The sequence below is a fragment of the Diabrotica virgifera genome, chromosome 3 (assembly GCF_917563875.1).
Source record: "Diabrotica virgifera virgifera chromosome 3, PGI_DIABVI_V3a".
Classification (NCBI taxonomy): Eukaryota; Metazoa; Arthropoda; class Insecta; order Coleoptera; family Chrysomelidae; genus Diabrotica; species Diabrotica virgifera.
Window position 1 is genome coordinate 105226710 of NC_065445.1, and position 21540 is coordinate 105248249.

The 21540-nt window shown below is 30.5% G+C and overlaps 1 protein-coding gene across 2 annotated transcripts in view; it reads right to left on the minus strand.

Moving 5' to 3' along the window:
• Positions 1–2812: 2812 nt before the first annotated feature.
• LOC114343399 (ATP-dependent RNA helicase me31b) overlaps positions 2813–21540 on the minus strand; it is a 51021-nt gene continuing 32293 nt past the window's right edge. For both annotated transcript variants that reach the window (XM_028294216.2, XM_028294215.2), the window contains exons 7-9: positions 10099–10320; positions 9614–9809; positions 2813–8645 (exon numbers count right to left, since the gene is read on the minus strand). In XM_028294216.2, the coding sequence (XP_028150017.1) occupies positions 8386–8645; positions 9614–9809; positions 10099–10320 (678 nt within the window). In that variant the 3' untranslated portion in view covers positions 2813–8385. The remainder of the gene's footprint in view (positions 8646–9613; positions 9810–10098; positions 10321–21540) is intronic.

Sequence of the window (21540 nt, forward strand, 5' to 3'; positions counted from 1 at the left end):
AAAAAAAAGAAGAAAAAAAAACTAAGAAGATGTAAACCTCCGCGAGGTTCAATCCGGTTTACGTCTTACCGTAGTAAAAAAACAATTTATAAAAAATAACAAAAAAAAAATAATAAAAAAAAACAAATTAACAATATAAAAAAATGCAACAAAAAATACAAAAAAAAATGAACAACCAAAACAGAGTATTATTTAGATAATAATTGTAGATAATAATGTTAGTTTGTTATGTATTTAGAGTTAGAAATATGTACAGAAAAAATTCCTCTGATTGAAAAATCAAATTTGTTTGTTTTTAAAATAACAAAATGTCTGGCTAATTGGCTCGGCAAAGGCCATCAAATTCATTAAAAAAAAATGTTGATTAGCGTTCGAACAACCGGCCCTAAAAGTCAGATCAACATAAATATTTTTATTTTGGTCTGAGCTGTAGAAATAAAATATTAAGACGATGATTAATATAGCTTACCCTTCGATAAGGGCTTCCTTTTTTCCAGTAACTCCCGAATTCCCGCAAAAAGAATATCGAAAAAAATGGAAGAACTGTAACTTATTAATGAAAGGCTCTTTAAGATATTAATCAATTACGAAGTGAATTAAATATCTCCAACGAAAGAGTACAAAAATTAGAAAGAGAGGGAAGAAGGAAAAATATTGTGATTCAAGGACTGCAGATTGACACCGATCAACCACTCTTGCTAGGGAATGAGGTAGAAAAATTCATAGAAAAGAAAATGCGAGTAAAAGTAAACGGTAATGAAGCAAGAAATCTGTGAGACAAAATATATTTGGTAGAGAGGATAGCAAGACAGAAAAGACCAAAGTAATGCAAAATAAGATGAAACTCAAGCAACTGAGAGAAATAATATGCATAAATGATGATCTGACGAAGGACGGATAGGGAAATAATGGCCAAAATAAGAATTGCTAAGGAAGAGAAAATCAAAGGAAATAGCAGGATACCAAAGACCGACAATAAACAATGAATTGTGTGAACAATGAATTATGGAAATGGAATAAAGAAAACGAGCGGCTGGAAAGAATAGAGGAAAACATTGCAAAAAACTAGAAATGAATGCAGTATTAGGAGATCCAACAAAGATGACCCGGCAAAGAAAACGGAAACAAGAATCGAAAAATAATAAACGAGATAATGGCAATAAAGAAGAACTAGTTAAAATAGCGACGTGGAATATAAGAGGATCATTCCAGGGCCTAGATTCCGTGCACTGTAGATATCTACATGTCGCTTTCTATCGATATTTGAATATCAAAATATTTGAATTTTTAGCTTTAATTGAATTATTTTCTAGTTTTGCTAGGTTATACTCTAATTGATAAACTAGAAAATAATTCAATTAAAGCTAAAAATTCATATACTTTCGATATTCAAATATCGATAGAAAGCGAAATGTAGATATCTACAGTGCACGGAATCTAGGCCCAGGAAGGAAGACTGAAGCATCTAGTAAACGAAGCCAAAAAATATATATTTGATCTTGTGGCAACAAGAGACTAAGAAACTGGGACAGTGGAAGTTAGGAAATAAATGGCTATAGAAACAGTGGAGGCTGTTAAAGGGTTTCCTTTTTTCCAGTAACTCTCGCATCCCCTTCTCCTCAATTCGTTTTTCAACGTACAAACAGTCCCAAGATTCGTATTTTCTACCATAATTTATTATTTATTCAATCGTAAACAAAAACACCATATACAACCTTCACGAATTGTCAAAACGTTGAGCCCCCCGCCCCCCACCCCAACTATACTAGCGCCGCCAAGCGGGAGCAACGGCGTACCTGCCATTTTCAGAAGAAACAGAACTCGATTCCCGACCAAATCCCAGGTGCAAATTATCGGCCAAATTTCTTAAGGAGGTTATGATTTGAAATTTTCAATTTTTTTATTATTTTAGATGAAAGTGCGTAACTTAAAGAATGCTCTGAAAATTTCAGATTGATCGGAGTAAAATTACCAGAGAAACAGCATGTTAAATAGTTCTACCTTCGACTCATTTTGCCGCTGTTTCGCGCCAGCACGCTTGAGCGTAGTGAGAAACGTTCAACTGTTCCCCTTCTCTTTTGTAGATTATTCCGCGATTCAAAAATATACTCAGGTGTGCATTACTGTATGACTTGACGAACAAGACGACAAAGTTGTCAAAACTTTAAGGCCCTTTTCTCAAAGGTGGTGGACATTGTAACTTAAATACTACTTAACCAATCCACCTGAAATTTTGCATAGATTTTCCTTAGACATTTCTAGAAGTAACGCTATCGAGATATATTTGATTTTATGTTCATTTTTTGTTGAACAATAGTAAATATGTTGATTTTCACCCTTTTGTTACAAAGAATTTAGTTTTTTTTACTTCCGGCTGATACCAAGGACTTAAAAATCATTAAAAATAAAAAACTCGACAGCGTTACCCCGAGAAACTCATAAGCATATAAAATCTTTTTCAATTTTTGTTTCACATGATCCAGTGATGAGTTCTGATTTCCACAGCAAAATCCATTTTTTGGAGTTTAGAGGATAGTGTCAAAAAAAAACAAGAATGCACAAATTTTGATTTCAATTTCAAACCCCCCTCCTTAATATCTCGTTGAGCATTCTGATTCTTTTGGCTTATTTACATTCCACATTACCGTAGCCAACTTCTTTCATCTTCATCACAGATTAATCTGCGTCGATATTGCCATATTTACCATTTTATGAGAAGTCGGTATTTGATATCTTAGAATAATTCTTATTATTGTTGCTGCAGACTAAATTCTGTCATAGCAGAACACTCGTTAAGAAAAATAAAACAATGTTGCAGGGAATGCTTGATTTATTTTTTACAAATTTAAAATAATTTAGAGCAGAAAATAGAACCTAAGCCAAGAACACAATGATAACAGTTTCCCAAAACAGCTTTACCAATTAATCCATGATCACAGTAGCAAAAATTAAGTAGATATATTTGAAAGGCGAATCTCTTAAGTACAATTTGGTGAATATTATTTAATGATTTTACAGGTGTTAAAATTATTATTTTGTCATAAATATGTCTTCAAAATTTCTTCAGGTCAATAATAATTGTAGATGCTTACCGTTAATATTGTTTGTTCATTTTCGTCTATTTGAATTTAACCAGTTAAAAATTATTTTATTTTCTATTCACCACTCCCAAAATTGTATATATGGTGACGGTAGTTATAATACAATTCAAATATTTACAAAAATTTTTGTAAATATTTGAGTTGTTTAGTATTATAAACAAATTGTATTGGTAAACTTAAATCTCATACCAAACAGCCCACGAGATAGATGCTAGATAAAGGAAGATTCGGCCGGAATTGTAGATGGTGTATTCGATATTCATCATCATGAAGGCGTTTCTTTCTGGATGGAATGTTTGCCACTCTTACTTACAACTCTCCCATTCGCTTATTGCAGAGAATCACTCCGCATTCCTCTTGTATGTTGTCAAAGTTTGTTGTATAACTTGGCTTTCTTTCACTCATTTTAATATGTGCATAGTTCCCTCCAGTTTCTCACTTTCAGGATGTTGATATCTCTCTCTGGGTCTTCCCCTTGGTTTCTCAGATCTGGTGATCTTAATCAGTTCTCTCTATCTCTGTGTCCCAGCAATATGTATTCGATAATAATTTATTAAAATTCTGGAAAAACAAACTTGAAACCTGAATCAGTCAGCATGACAGTGGAAGATTCTGCAGCTTTAGTTGTTTTATTTCGTTCTTCTGGGCTGACAGCTAGTGACGAAAGCAGGAGCTACCTTCTTCGGATTCATTGCTCGTCTGTTTTTTTGCAAAAAAAGGGGCGCTAACTTAGTTCTAGAAGCAACTTTCGTATGTTCCAATAATTAACAATCTATGATTTTAATTTTGTTTTAATGAAGGCTTTTTTGTTATTAACTATGTTATACTTCCTTTTAGTTTGAGAGCAGGATAACTGTGCAGTAAAACAATATTTTAGGTATAAGGCAAGATGACAAAACAGAACAAGAATGCTCTCTTAAAACAATGAGAACAAATGTGGTTAAACTTATGATAAGCTATGACTGATACAGTCGTAATTGAATAATGATTATGATCTAATAATGAAATTTTTAGAAAATAGCTCCCTATAGTACCCTTTCGCGACGGCAGTTTTTAAACGTGCCGTGCCCCATATATGGTGTTTTTGGGCCTTGCTCTTCCGTGCGCTTCAGTTTAACACTTCCGCGCATCTATGCATTTCCCGACTTTTGTGGTAAACAAGTTCGTTAGTGTAGAATTTAATAAACAAGCACACAAGATAAACGTTTTATTAATTATTTATAGAAATGAATGTGTTTCTCGCTCTGAAGTACATTTTGATGCAAGTGAATATATGCGTCTCTACGTTAAAGGGTTAACAAATCCACGAGGAAAAAATTTCCTGTATACCATTTATTACAAAAAACCATGAAATCCTTTATAAAAGGTATATTTGTTAAAATCCCTATACAGGGCTAAATCATAAAACAAACAGAACTAGTTTTCAATCGGTTGACCGATCATCAGTGTTTTTTGAATCGAACATGCTAACCACCAAAGTAAAAATATTAGGGTAAAAACCCTTTAAACTTAATCCGTTCTTGCTTCTACACAGCCATGATGTGATCAAGTCAAATTTAGCTCAATGGTACCTCGAGAGTGAAACATTGGATATTTTATACATCCATGTGTAAAATCACATCATGGCCAAGTACCTAAGAGGTGGAGGCCATGAAACTACAAGAACAAGAAGAAATCACATCATTTTTATATGTTCCCATGACGGATTAAGTTTAAAGGGTTTTTACCATAACATTTTTACTTTGAACCGATTTCAACCAATTGAAAACTAGTTCTGTTTGTTTTATGATGTAGCCCTGTATAGGGATTTTAACAAATATACCTTTTATAAAAGATTTCATGGTTTTTTTAAAGGGTTAACACTTTCAGCTCCGGGCCAATATCAGATGTCTGTCTCATGTGCCCATTTATACAGCAATTCAAAGAAAGTGTTAAGTCAACGCTCTTAATATATTTTAAAAGTAATTCCTCCTTTTGGTAAACATAGTGTAAAACTATTACTAAAACTCGTCAGGGGCATAATTCAGTCCTCACTTGTATACAGAGTGTCCCCGAAAATAGTGCGTTCCTTAAAGGTATAGGTAGAAAGCACCATGTAGAGCAAAAAAGTCTACAACAAAAACATTTTTTTCTAAACGTAACCGTTTGGCTAAAAAACCAAAATACATTTTGGTATGCAAATTGAAATCTGGCAACTATGTATATAAAAATGTAAACATAGACAATCACAATTCAAAAATAGTTGCAGCATTTTAGCCAAAGTATTTACATTAATACTGTCTTCATCCTAAACAAACAAACAAATTCTTGTTTTGTTGGATTTTCAAACATGGGGTGGTACATTTATGTTGCAGGTGTACCTGTCTGACCTACATTTGTGGTGTCAATAAACTAAATCACAAACAGTTCTTGTAGAGTGATGCCAAATTAGTTAATTTTATGAAAATAAAAGTTCGCTTATATGGCGAACAATGTAATTTTTTTTTGGAAACGGTAAACTTTAGAAAAAAACGTTATAGGACTTTTTTGTTCTACATTGTGTATTATATCTATACCTTAACGGAACGCACTATTTTCGGGGACACCCTGTATATTTGTTAAGTTTTAAAAAGTTCTTCTTAGATAATATTGTACTAATAATCACCACAATAGAAATTTTAGACAATAGTGTATTGACAGACTATTTGTTGAAAATGTCTACCTAGTAAAGCTACTTTGGGAAAGTTGTACTGTAGTGTGTATTCATTATCAAACTTTACAAGATATGTATAATTAAGTTAACCAATTATAAAAAATCCCTGCTTTTTGTATTTTTTTGTAACAAAATTATGTTGTTATACCAATGCAAAAATCGTTACCCAGTTTGTGTGAAATAAATAATAATGATAAATGAAAGGAATTTTCGCATAAGTGTAACAACTTTACATACATTAACTTCCCCCCAGTAATAAAAAAGAATAAGTTGAGATTGTCTAGAAAATAACAAGAACAATTGAAAGGTTTTAATTTTGAAAGTTGAATTTATAACGTCCTCATAAATATCACAAAAAGGTGTTAAATATGTCTCGGATATTAAAAATATTAAAAAGAATGAAATCGTTTGAATTTTAGACATATTTAACGGTTGATCTTTTAATAATCACTAGTTAAGTAATAACCGAAAGATCTGACAGTTACTACACATAAAAATCTCCTGAAATTCATTACGTATGAGCGTACACTATCACATAATCCCCCATAAACAATTGTCACTTTTAATCACTTTTTTGGAGTCTCTTCTCTCCCCCACACTTTTTTATAGTCTTTCGTTCATAAAAAAAAGTGAAAATCCACCACTGATCACTATGATAATCGTAACACGATAGTACTGAAAAAACGGAGATTTTGTTGGACTAAATTTCTTCAGCAATATCATAAACAATTTTAAGTTAGCATTTTTCAAGAAATTAAAATAGAAAGTTTGAAACTACATGGGTAACTTTGTTGTTTCAAAATGACGATAGAATAATTGCTCATAATACATTATTATCATATATATCAAATTTTATTTAACATAAAATTTATTTAAAGTTACTTTTCTGTCAAGTTTATAGAAGCAAATGAAAAGTACGGATTTGTATTTGAACAAAATATCACATAAAATCTATTTTTTAATTTGCAACATTAATACATACCTACACAGCACTAGACCAAAAATTAAACATTAACTGGTCAATAAATAGAATGCACGCAAAGAACTATTTCTTGTATTCCAATCATTATTACAAGTTAGCAGTTCTTAGTTGTACTCAGAAAAGGTTTTATTTTTTATTATAAACCATGGGTCTTGTCTAACCCCCCAAACTGGAGGCTGAGTATCAATAAATCGCGGCTTGGAAATTGTTCTACGAGGTACAATACCTTGCCATGCACGTCGTCTATAGACAATTCCTAGTTCCAACATGAAAAGATTATAATATCCATGTTTGTCCGTCTAAAGATCTGGTCTACTGGCAAGGATCGATGCCACCGTAAACCAATCATCTCAGCGGAAATAAGGGCACATGCGACAATTGCCTAGTAAAGTCAGATTTTTTGAGCCTTTCGACTCTCAGAACTCTAAGAGATACTGCTGTCACCTTTGACTAGAAACGATAGAGCCTTAGAAGCGTTCAAGGATGATCGCAAGGATGGTAGCTTCACACCATTATCCGCTCAAGTAAGTACGTTAACCAAATGTCCGAACCTGCGGTTCCTCACGTACTGAGCATGATTACTATCGCAACAACGAATCATCAGTAGGGTAAAACTAACCTGTCTCACGTAGTAGTCAACAAAAATGTAAGTATACTAGTATTACTTACATTTCAAACATTTATAAATATTTAAGTTTGATCACAGACACAATAAATATTTTAGATAAAATAATCAATAAGACAATAAAGAATCAAATAATTGTCTAATTTAAAAAATTATCTTTTTATCTTGATTTCACTTTTAATAAATTTCCGGGGATATGTTATTAAATATATTAAATATGATAAATTAATAAATAATTATATTAAGTTATGTATGGATGTGTAAGTATGATTTAATATTTTTATTTTAATTTGATTAAAAAATAGTTTTAATACCAACAGGTAGAACCTCGAATTTCGACTATGAAGCAATTATTCATGTCACAGTCTATTTTTCAACTTCCTGAAAAAAATTAACCCCATAATGATATAAACAACCTTTAAATATTACTACAGATCGACGTTTTAGCTGCTACACATAAGCAAATAGCTGGAATTATTAAAGTTTTGTGTTTATTGACTTATTATTAAATCAAATAATTCTTACTTTAATCTTTAAAATGTACGAATACTTACATTTTCTGATAATTTAAACCTTTTTAAATAGTGGTATTCAGTCATTTTGGATAACCTTAATTTTTTTCAACATTTTGAAGTTCCTTGTAGACTGCTTTTTTTAAATTTCTATATTGAATCATTTTTATTGTAAATTTATTATCACAATAATTGATATATTACAATATATCTATTAAGTAAAGATTTTATATCAATTTAGAATCAATAAATTTGTTTATATGTAGCATTAATTTAACAATCGTTTTGTAATAAATATCACAAATGAATTAAATTATCATATTATCATTTATCATTCTGTATAAACATTCGAACAAAAAATATCTTCTTTGAAAAAGAAATTAAAGTTACTTTTTCAGTTTTGCTTTTGTGTCCTCTAAATATTTACACGATTTTGAGTCATCGAGTCACACTATTAATATTTGCCACACTTATTATTTTCCTGTTTCGATTTCTTCATCATCCACTTTTGGTACGTATAGTTTAGGATCGATAACTTTAGGAATGGGTTTGATTTCAGTACCAAGTTCTTGTTCAATACGGTGAAGGGAGAACCTATCGTCATAGGTGATCAAATTTATTGCAATACCCAGGTGACCAAATCTACCAGATCTACCTATACGATGTAGATACGTTTCAGCCATTTTCGGGAAATCAAAATTTATTACGACGTTAACAGCTTGTACATCGATACCTTGAAAATAATAAAAAAAACATTAAAATTGTATTTGAAATTAAATCGACGGTTGAAAGGCAAAAGTTACCAAACGCCAATTTGGGCGATATTGAGTTATATTATAGTGATATATTATATCACTGAAATCAGAAAATTTTTCTGCATCGATTGGTTATATCCTCATGTGGCTACGATAAATTTTTTGCCACTTGGTAATCTAAAATAATTGACATTTTTAACAATTTTCGGCGACCAAGCGAATAGAATTTTGTAAATTTAAGAACAACTTTCATTTGGTACCTATTCTAAGATTTTACGATTTTAAGAATGTTTAGGCTGAAAATTATTACTTTAACAATAAAGATTCATGGCCTGCCAGATAATAGATGGAAAACTCATTTAATTATCTGATTTTGAGAAAAGGTACTTGAGCAAAGGATAATATCTGATTTTGAGAGAAGGTACTAAAAAAAGTGAGCAAATGATAAAAAACGTGGTTTCTAAATATGGTCTTTGTCCTTGTAAGAGTTAAATAGGGACTTTTACAATAGGACTTGATAACGTGGAAAGAAAAATGTTGTAAAGCGTTTAACCCATTAAAAGAACGAAAAAAAAATCTATCTAAAAGTTGGCCAAAACATATAAACTAAAAATTTATTGAAATGTTCAATAATTTTTCCTAGGCCCAATTTTCAATATAAAAATCTGAAAAAAATCAAACTGTTTTGTAGGTACTCAAAAGATACATTTTCTTTTCTTGAAATTTCTCAGATTTTTTAAAGCAAAATTTCGCCAAAAAAAATCGAAAAAAGCTTCTTTCCTCAACTCAAGGGGTTCTATGTCTCAGGGAAGCTAAAAATTTGTATGAATGAGTGATTTTACATTCTTTATCGAAAACATAAGTCACGGGGCTGATCGGTGCGGGGGCATTTTTGACCATCTTATATCGCTATAGTCTTTCATTAACAATTTCTACCTGAACCTACCTCTTGTAAACAGATCAGAACAAACGAGATTCCGGCATAAACCAGACCTAAAATCATGAAACACCCTGTTTCTGTGTGCTTGTGCCATTTTTGCATGGATATAATAACATGAGTAACCCAGTTCTGTTATTTTCTTCGCCAGCAATTCTACTCGTTGTGTAGAATTGCAAAAAATAATACTTTGATTAATTTGTAACTGCAATAAAAAATAAATTATTAAGAATAGACTATCACTTATGATATACATAGATTCATGATACAGACTGTTTAATGTTTGATTAGATATACCCGAATGAAGGACGAGCTAAAATCGGCAACATTGCTTATGAGAATGAGTTGCATTGCCTTTGTAGAATGACGAATGACTGAATGAATTGTCGCGAATCTGGTGCATTAGATGGAGGGGAAACAGTGTTGCCATTTACAGTGCGTATATCTAATTTAAAACTAAACAGTCTTTATATAGGTAAAAATAGATTTCCTACCTTGGAAAATAGAGTATTTAAACAGTGCACTTTCTGTCTTTCCTGGACAAATGCATAATACTGTGTAACACCTTTTAATGTAAGTTCTTCCATGAGATTTATCTCGTACGGATCTCGTAAATGCTTTCTCATAAATTGTTCAACTGTCAAAGGGAAAGTTGCAGAAAATAGTAAAATTTGCCTCTCTTGTGGTAAATTTTTAATCACAGTGTCAAGCATTCCCTAAAAAAGTAAAATTTGCTTGTATAAAATTTTGTAATTTTAAAAGTAGGTATGAGTTACAACACATATCTAACTCAAAAATAATAAACAAAAACTAATGTATGTAATACATAAAATGCAAAAAGAAATAATTTGTTAAACTATCAAATAACTACTACAGTAGGAAAAATGAACGATCACATCAATCACTTATTTTGTATTTGCTGTCTTTTTCTATAAATAACAAACATTTGTTATAGAAAAAGACAGCAAATACACAATAATATAAGATGATGTAACAGAGATGTTTTTTGAATCGTCTGAATCAAAACTTGAATGCTCGTCAACTTTCTGCAGGTGCGGAAGTTGTATTTGCAAACTCTGAACGTCTAGGAGATGTACAATCAGACCTAGAAGCAAGTCATGATAACGATTTGAAAAACGTAAATAGTTCTAATTTAGTCAAATATAAACTAATACAAATCCCCGAATGGTAATTTCTCTGCCAGAATTATTGCATATAAACAGAATTTTCTTTTCTCGGCGCTAACGGGTTAAACTATCAAATAACTACTACAGTCAGAAAAATAAACGATCACATCAATCACTTATTTTGTATTTGCTGTCTTTTTCTATAAATAACAAACGTTTGTTATAGAAAAAGACAGCAAATACACAATAAGTAAACTTTGTATCTAGGGCTTTTCGTCTTCCTTGTATTACGAGAGATGTCACTGTTTTTGCGTCTCAAAGGTGGAATCATTGCATCGCGATGTTTTCCCTTAAATAGGCACGGTGTTAATATTTGGTTTAGAGTTGTGACTGCATAGCTTCACTGAAGATGCATAGATGCAGAAATAGCTATCTGGAGATGGTGGTCCAACTCTGAATAAAATAAAAACAAAAACTGCCTTTACTTTTTACAAAATAAGTTATTGATGTGATTTTCATGGTTAATCTTTTATTTTTCAGACTGTACATAAATATAGAGTATATGCAGGGGTGGGCCCATTGAGAAATCCCTCGAACAATTGTTTTAAGAGCGTAGGCACAATGCTTTAGAAAACTAATATTTTTGAAAAATTTAAACGCAGAATGAAATATTACATTATTACTGAGGGCCGAAAGTCCCTGAAAACTCCTATAATGTTTATTACAGAGTTAAAAAAAAGAGAAAATTTAGTATGGTTTTTAATTTCAAATATATCATTCAAAGAAACTTTTCGTTTATTCTAAGGGACTTTCGGCCCTCGGTAATAATGTAATTTTTCAAAAATATTTATTACCTTTCTCAGGATTGAAAAAAAATGAATGCATTTAAAAAGCATTGGTTCGAAATTTTGCGCCTACGCACTTAATCTCTTTTATGCGATTTTGCTGAAATCAACAGTATTAGTGTTCGTATAAATAATGCATATCTATCTTCTGCTTTCTTGAAAGCGTCTGTGTGTTTAACCCGGTCCAGTTGCGAATATTTTTCGGCCAGGGTATTTGTCGTCTACCAGGACCTCTTTTTCTTCCATTTACCCTTCATAATCAGCTGCTGCAACAATTTACAACAACTTACTTATGTTATCATTTCTAAGTATGTGCCCTCTCTCCTTGCTGTCTTTCTCCTTTTAATGATGGTAAAAAGTTCTCTGTTCCTTTTCCACTCTGTGTAATACCATTTTGTTCGGAATATGATCGATCCATGGTATTTTCAAAATTCCCCTAAAAAGCTACATTTCAAAAGCTTGCAGCTTTTTCATTAAGTCAGCATTAACAATCCAATAAAGAAGAATAGAGTGACATAATATTTTTATTATTATCCCGAATTTTTAGTGTTCTCCACCTTCCGGTTGTAAGTTTCCAGCTTCGTCTGTTGTTGCATTCGTCAGGATGAAGGTTCCTTTCCGACATTGCCTTCTGAATGCCGCCTAGCCAGGATTGTTTCGGCCTTCCTCTCTTCCTTCTTTTCCTTGGCGTCCATTTTAAAATTTGTTTTGGCAGCCTGTCATCTATTGACGTCGTACATGACAATACCAGATCAGTTGCCTCCTTTGAATTTCGTCTATGATGGTTGACTTGACATAACATTTTACCATTCGATATCAGATTTGCAAATTGAATCTTTGGTTACTCAAAAATTTCCTCATCTTCAAAAAGGCTGCTCTTGATTACTCTATTCTTGATCGAATTTCTGAAGTTCATTTTTTATCTGGATCCTTGTTATGGCTTAATAATGGACCATATTAAAAATTTCGTTATTTTACTGGGAACAAATTTTTCGCATGTACACACCAGAAAGACAATTTATTATTATTAACAGTCAACTGTCTTTATCCAAATGCTTTAAAATGATATTTATAGTATTTTTGTCAAAAAAATTTCTTAGTTAGAGAAAAATCTCCACAAAAAACATTAGCGTACATACTGGGTATTTATAGTCCTCCGGGCCAGGAGACATTTTGAAAATTTCATTTTGGCCCGCGCTTTAAAGTATTTGCCCACCCCTGGAGTATATGGTGCTTCTCAGAGACTTTTTTCAGTGCATCACAGTTTGTCGATTTCTTTCTAACGCATTAAGTTGGAAGTGATAGAAAAAACGGTAGGTACGTCGGTGATTATACCCATTTGTAACATTTATTCTAGTTGTTGAAAGATGGTGCTATAATAAAAAAATGATTTACATATTACCTATACAAATATAATCTGTACGATTTATACGACTATACAAATCAAAGAACATACCTTTTTATAAATTCAATAAACATGATTAATTTGATTTTTTACTAGATTGCAATCATATTACAATAAAGAATTTTTTTCCGATTATAGCGCCATCTATCAAAAACTAGAAAAAAGTTATAAATATGTATAATCATAGATGTACCTTTTTTTCTGTCACTTGTGACGCACTGAAAAAAGCATCTGAGAAGCACCATATAAAGTTTTTCTCAGAGCCTTCTTTCAGTGTGTCATTAATTTTGACGGCATAATATGTAATTTTATGGATGTCGAGAATCATTGGATGACATTTTAGTTAAATCTGACAGAATCGTAATCAGCCAAATATAAAAAGATTATTGCATTATAACCCTTTTATTTGAAATTTGATATAAAAACAAATCAATAGTGTTTATTGTATTGTAAGTATTGTATTATTGTATTGTAAGTTCTGTTCTTTGATTTGTATAGTCGCATAGATTGTAGAGACCAGGGTTTTTTAAACTTCTTGATAAGTGGAACCCTTTTTAGTAGTCACTTTTATACTCTGGGCTAATTAGCAAAATACAAGGAAAAGTTATTTACCAGCAATTTTATTGCTGGAATCGAATGTATTAATAATATAGGTATGCAAAGTCCGCAGATAGTGTGCTACTTTTTTTATAAACAAAATGGCGCCCGAAAATCGTGTTTTTTTTCAATTTTTGCTCTATAACTCCAAAGATTTTAACTTTACACCAAAAACACCCAAATAAAAATTTACCGCAATTAAATTCTGCATAGAGACGTGTTTTTCCCGATTCACTTCGACGAAAACTTTCCCCGGAAAAAGCAAGTTTTTCCAACAAAATCTTTAATTTTCAACTAAAATTTTAGATAAGTAATTGTTAATCAATAATTAAATATCTTGGTAATGTAAAAGCCCTTTTCGTATAGATTATAATTCCAGAAGCCGATGGAAATCGAATGAACAGTTTAGCAACAATTGAATTGTTAATTAAAAATTTACGGTCGCTATAATAACGACAATGATTATGATGCATAAGAATAACTATGATTTTTTCATAAAAAGACACTATACCTATCTAATGTATTTTACAGAATTGAAATTGGACTATTTAAACGGCCTCAGGAATATTTTAAAATTATAAACAATTTTTTGGCTTATAAACAAATAGAATATCTCGAAAAATATTAAACTAAATTAAATAGTGAAAACGGTATTCGAAAAACAGCGGCAGGACGCTTCTTTCAAAAGAAAAAACGTTTAATTATGACGAGTGGTTCCTGAGATACAACCGGTCAAAGTTGACCGGAATTTACGGCAAAGATATAAACAATATGATGATAATTTTCAAACCATCACCTTTTTATTTTTGTCCTCTTTCTCCACACCAATTTTAATATCTTTAAAATACTCATGACATATATTATTATAATAAAAACTATCGATAATACGTGTGAAAATTGCCAAAAATAGCAAAATTCCAATCAAAAATTAGGTTGGAGAAAATGTAACCCTTAAAGTTCAAAATCGGTATACGTTAAAAAAATGCATTTTCTCGGCCTCCCATGGATCAATTTCCTTCATTCTTTTTTTGTTCCCTAATAACTCGAGTAGAGCCATCGAACTAACGTATTATTAAATGTCAAACTTGCTTTTGTTTTGTTATAATAGATTAATTTATTTATAAGAACAGAAAACTACATATTTTTTCCAGTTATAGGCTTTTTTTTAGATAAACTTACTACAAGTGTACCTTTTAATGTTAAAAACATAAATATTCTCATTTGAAAGCTGTATAATTATTTAAACAATTTTTATTTAAACAAATTAAAATTTTGTTTTATAATAAATAAATTAATTTATTATAACAAAACAAAAGCAAGTTTGACATTTAATAATGCGTTAGTTCGATGGCTCTACTCGAGTTACTTGGGAACAAAAAAAGAATGAAGGAAATTGCTCCATGGGAAGCCGAGAAAATGCATTTTTTTAACGTATACCGATTTTGAACTTTGAGGGTTACATTTTCTCCAACCTAATTTTTGATTGGAATTTTGCTATTTTTGGCAATTTTCACACGTATTATCGATAGTTTTTATTATAATAATATATGTTATGAGTATTTTAAGGATATGAACATTGGTGTGGAGAAAGAGGACAAAAATAAAAAGGTGATGGTTTGAAAATTATGATCCTATTGTTTATATCTTTGTCGTAAATTCCGGTCAACTTTGACCGGTTGTATCTCAGGAACTACTCATCATAATTAAACGTTTTTTCTTTTAAATGAAGCGTCCTGCTACTGTTTTTCGAATACCGTTTTTACAATTTAATTTAGTTTAATATTTCCCGAGATATTATATTTGTTTATAAGCCAAAAAATTCTTTATAATTTTAAAATATTCCTGAGGCCGCCTAAATAGTCCAATTTCAATTCTGTAAAGTACATTAGATAGGTATAGTCTCTTTTTATGAAAAAATCATAGTTATTCTTATGCATCATAATTATTGTGGTTATTATAGTGAACGTAAATTTTTAATTAGCAATTCAATTGTTGCTAAACTGTTTATTCAATTTCCATCGGCTTCTGGAAATATATTCTATATGAAAAGGGCTTTGACGTTACCAAGTTATTTAATTATTGATTAACAATTACTTATCTAAAAGTTTAGTTGAAAATTAAATATTTTGTTGGAAAAACCCGCTTTTTCCGGGGAAAGTTTTCGTCTAAGTAAATCGGAAAAAACACGTCTCTATGCAGAATTTAATTGCGCTGAATTTTTATTTGAGTGTTTTTGGTGTAAAGTTAAAATCTTTGTAGTTATAGAGCAAATATTGAAAAAAACACGATTTTCGGGCGCCATTTTGTTGATAAAAAAAGTAGCACACTATCTGCGGACTTTGCATACCTATAGTATTAATATATACAATCATAAGATTCGATTCCAGCAATAAAATTGCTGGTAAATAACTTTTCCCAAAAATGGCCTATTCTCCGATAATCTATTATTGCAGACTATTATTGCAGAAATCCTGGATTATATGCAACAAGGATGACAATTATTATAAAAAAAAATTATTTTCTTCAAAAAGTAATTTAAAATTAATACACAGGTTCTTAAAACAACTTTAATTTACATTTACAATTTTTACAGAACTTTTAAATTTTCGGCATCAAGTCTGTTCTGGTATTTAGCCTTTGTCGACAAATAAGTTGAGAACCATGTTTGATACATATATATGTGGTTACAAATGGTAAAAGCAGTTTGCCTTTGCGACAATGGAGGATATTCATCTTTTATAATGCACCAGAATTCCGTTAATGGCATTAATTTAAATCTATTTTGCAATGATGAATCAGATATTTCAATAAAAGTTTCGTTTCCTACCAATGACATGGTGAAAGGACCTGCATTCAAAATAAATGGGTTTTTAATCCACAATTCATTTTGATATTTAATCTGCTGTTCATTTGGAAGATACCTACTTATTAAAAGTTTTTCATTTCAGCCCCTTCTGCTTCTAAAAAGCCTTTTAGAAGAAGGGGTTGTTCTAAAAAGCCTTTAAGAAGGGGTTGTTCTAAAAAGCCTTTTTGTTAGGAAACAATCGAATTCGTTGGAGAGCATACAAATTGTCCAAAATTCTATTTTTTTCTTGAATGCAAGAATTTTTTCATGAGCAATAAATAACTTTGTTTTCCCTGGAAGGTTAAATTAAGTTCATTTATCTTTGTAAAGATGTCACCTAAATAGGCAATTTCAAGTAACCAATTACTATCAAATAATCAACTTATCAATTCAAAATTGTGTTCTAAAAAAAAAGCATTCACTTCGTCCCGTAACTCAAGAAAACAGGTTAGTACCTTTCCTCGAGATAACCATCTGACTTTAATATACAAAAGAAGAGATGTATGTACACTACCAATCTCCTCAGAGTATATTAAATACAGTTGAGTCCAGGATTATTTACCTGTGCGTCATCATTTAAATTTAAAGCATACGAAATAAGTCGGAAATTTACTAAACGAAACAGCAAGTGACAGAAAGTGGGTACTACTCCGATCACGGGTTATAGTATAAAATTTGACATTATCAAATAAATAGAATGTCAAATGTAAGTTTTGCTTTAAAATTTTGGTGCATAATTACAGCTACATTTGAAGTAGCTTAATAAATTCTTTTAATATCATTGATTTTATTCATTGATGAAACAATTTATAAAAAAATTCAATAACATATATTTTCTTAATGTTGTTCTGAAGCTATTTCCTTTAGGCCAGGGTAATAAGGCAAAAATATACCCTGTTCGTGACACTCGAGCAGCCAGGGTACTGAAGCGTTTTTTCGACAGGTAATACCTATGAGAACAAATTGTAACTATTTCCTGCGTAGGATCTGGCGGCCATTTTTATTTATAAACAATTTAATGTCGAAAAACGGCATTTTTTCCGTTTTTTCTCAAATCAATGGAAAACAGTGTACCTTGTGGTTACATTAGTACAAACATCTTCGTGAGCATGGAAAAATCTTTAAAATGACGTATTACACAGATTGATATACTGATTTATTGTTAATATAATTGAGAAAAAAGGTCTAAATTGCAAAAAAAATCATTTTGCAATAACTATTGTAAAAATTAGTATATGGCTTTGAAATTTTTGTCAAATGAGGGTTCTGTAGTGCGTAATATGTGACAAAAATTTCGAAGCGATTTATTCAATTGTTTATATTTTATTCAAATTGTTTATCCCAGAGAGCTTTTTTTTGCAATACAATAAGTCAGAAAAACAGAATGTTAGAACCATTCTGCAGGTGTCAAGGAAAATATCATAAGCTAAACTTTCAAACTTGTTTAAAAAAAGTTAATAAAAAGTGTATTTATTAGTAATAAATAATTATGCAAAAGTCTCGTCAATTTTTCCTTATAAACAATTTGAATAGCTTTTTTGTTATGGCCGGCACAAACATTTTTTTACATATTCTACAAGATGGTATTTTTACACGAACTTTAAAAAAAATAATTTAGCCTAGGTCAATTAGGGCCAAAGTTAGCAACATTTTTTAAAATATTTACAGCTAATTTGTTTATAATAAATAAGGATCTAAAATAGCGCTTTTTCACCTTTAAAGACACGAAGTATTCATAAAAAAATTTTGGCTCTATTTGCTTTTCAAGGAAGTCCTCAATAAAGCTTTAGAAATGAAGTATGTAAATCCATGCGACCTAAAATTGAAATATTAACTTCAAAACCCTACAGTTTTTTGTATCTTGGGAACCAACCAATGGATTTTAAGGTTTTTTTAATTTGTATGTATTTTAGCGTACTTTACAAGTATGGACTCAGTTGATTCATAAATTATAATAATCAATTTAATTTATTTAAACAAAAAAAAACAATTTATTTAATTTTTTACCGTGTTTTAGGTGCAACTACCAAGTAATGTTATGTATATAATAATTAATAAAAAATTGTTATGAAAATATATAATATATACAGAGAGGGGCTAAATTATGGAAAAAATTAATTTTCTCTAAAATGGAGGATTGTGGAGAAATCCCGAAACAGGTCGACTTTTATTTTTAAATTACAATGTTTTGGCATATATTTCATATTAGTGACGTCATCCACCAGAGCGTGATGACGTAATCTATGATTTTTTTAAATAGGAATAGGGGTCGTGTGACACCCCATTTGAAAGGGTGTTCAATTCTCTATTCAGTAATATAAACATTAATATCATTATTTATACAGGGTAGCCAAAAAAATAATTTTTGAATTAAATTAATTGACGAAAAAGAAGAATGTATACAGTTTATTTATCTCAAAATACTTTCTATCGCTGTCAGAAAATTGAAAAAAATGTTTATTTGGCAAATAAACATTGATTTTCGCTCAAATTAAATGTTAAAAACTGCAAAGAGGTTGTCTGTGATTTAATTTAAGCGAAAAGAAATGTTTATTTGTGAAATAATTTTTTTTATTTACTGGCAGCAGTACAATGTATTTTGAGTTAAATAAATTACATACATTCTTCTTTTTGCGTCAATTAATTTAATTCAAAAATTATTATTTTGGTCACCCTGTATAAATAAGGATATAATTGTTTATATTACTGAATAGAAAATTGAACACCCTTTCAAATGAGGTGCCACATGACCCCTATTCCCATTTAAAAGAATCATCGATTACGTCATCACGCTCTGATGGATGACGACACTAGTATAAAATATATGCGAAAAAAAATCGACCTGTTTCGGGATTTTTCTTCAAAGTCGTCGATTTTAGAGAAATTGAATTTATTCCATAATTTAGCCCCTCTCTGTATATATTACATTATATAATAAAAGAAAAATTTCTATAAAAGTGTGACTTTTACTCTATAAGTTTGCTTACAGTTGCAGTAATTTGAATTTTGTGATTCATTGTTTATCAAATCATTTTTATGTCTTAGATTTTATATTTATATGAATAAATAATAATATTACCTGGGGAATAGTCCGATATTCCTCTACCAAGGCCATAACTGTACCAAATTTTCTGGATGCCTGGGATAACGGAGAATAGCTCTTTTTAATTCATCCCATAAATGCTTAACAGGATTGAGATCTGGGCTGCACCTCTATTTTATGAGTCAATCAGTGTTTTACTTACAAAAAATGATACAGCTCTTACACGAAAAGAGATATTCGGATAATTCAAAAAACAAAATGTTAGTGATGTCTCTGGGATAATATGACAGGACTATGACACAAAATGAGCCCTTCCGTTTTTCCACAGAATTTTTTAAAGTTAGTAGAAAATACAACGGTTACATTCACCCCTGTATAATGCCACGCAAGCAATTTTTTTTCTTACCGGAAAAATACGAAACGATATCAATATATGTATCTACAAATTGGTGCAAAAATCTTAAAAATCGGAGCACAAATAATAAAGTTATAAACTATTAAACTTAATCAAAAATTTTGGGTGGCCGAATTTTGTGCCGGTGAGTGTAGCAATAATATATTTATTACAATTGTTTATCAATTATTACATATATACCATTGTAGTTGTTCACCTAAAATACGGTAAAAAAAATTTTTTTTGAAAAAATTTTTTTTTAAACAAATTAAATTGTTTATTAAATAATTTATAAATCAACAGACTCCATATTTGTACAGTACGCTAAAAGTACATACAAATTAAAAAAACATTAAAATCCATTGGTTGGTTCCCAAGTTAAAAAAAATTGTAGGATTTTGAAGTTGATATTTCAATTTTAGGTCGCACGGATTTTATGCTTCTACTTCATTTTTGAAGCTTTATTGACGACTCCCTTAAAGAGCAAATAAATCCAAAAATTTTTCTGAATACTTCGTGTCTTTAAAAGTGGAAGAGCGCTATTTTCGATTCTTATTTATCATAAACAAATTAGCTGTGGATTTTTAAAAAAATGTTGCTAACTTTGGCCCTAATTGACCTAGGCTAACTTATTTTTTCCTAAGTTCGTATAAAAATGCCATCTTTTAGAATGTGCAAAAAAAATGTTTGTACCGGCCATACCAAGAAAGTTATTCAAATTGTTTATAAGGAAAAATTAACGAGACTTTCTCATAATTATTTATTACTAATAAATGCACTCTTTATTAACATTTTTTAAACAGGTTTGAAAGTTTAGCTTATGCTCTTACATTTGACACCTGCAGAGTGGTTCTAACATTCTGTTTTTCTGACTTATGTTACGGCAAAAGAAAGCTCTCTGGGATAAACAATTTGAATAAAATATAAACAATTAAATGAATGGTTTGAAATTTTTGTCACGTATTAAGCAGTAATTAATCTTCATTTGACAAAAATTTCAAAGTTGTACACTAATTTTTACAATAGTTATTGCAAAATTAATTTTTTTGAAATTTAGACCTTTTTTCTCAATTATATTAACAATAAATAAGTGTATCAACCTTTGTAATATGCCATTTTAAAGGTTTTTCTATGCTCTCGAAGATTTTTGTTCTAATGTAACGAGGAGGTGCACTGTTTTCCATTGATTTGAAAAAAATCGTAAAAAATGCCGTTTTTCGACATTAAATCGTTTATAAATAAAAATGGCCGCCAGATCCTACGCAGGAAATAGTCACAATTTATTCTCATAGGTATTACCTGTCGAAAAAACGCTTCAGTACCCTGGCTGCTCGAGTGTCATGGAAAAAACCTTATTACCCTGGACTACTTGTGGCATTTTTATAATTAAGTTGATGGAGATAATTTTTCAATTTATTATAAATGTTGCATAAAGAAAGAGTGCAAAATAGTAGTGTGCAAATGGTGTTACAATGTGTTCCACCCAAGCTGCGCAAAAAGAGGTGGTTTAGAAGTTTGTGAGAAGAACCTGACAAAATGCTGTGAAAAAACTGAACAGAACCTTAATGAAGTAGAAGCATCAGAAGACGACCAAAATCTATTAAAGGTAGAAAATAAGTTGCTAAAACGACTGATTACTGAGATGGAAGATAAAAATGGTATTCTAAAAGAAAACAATAG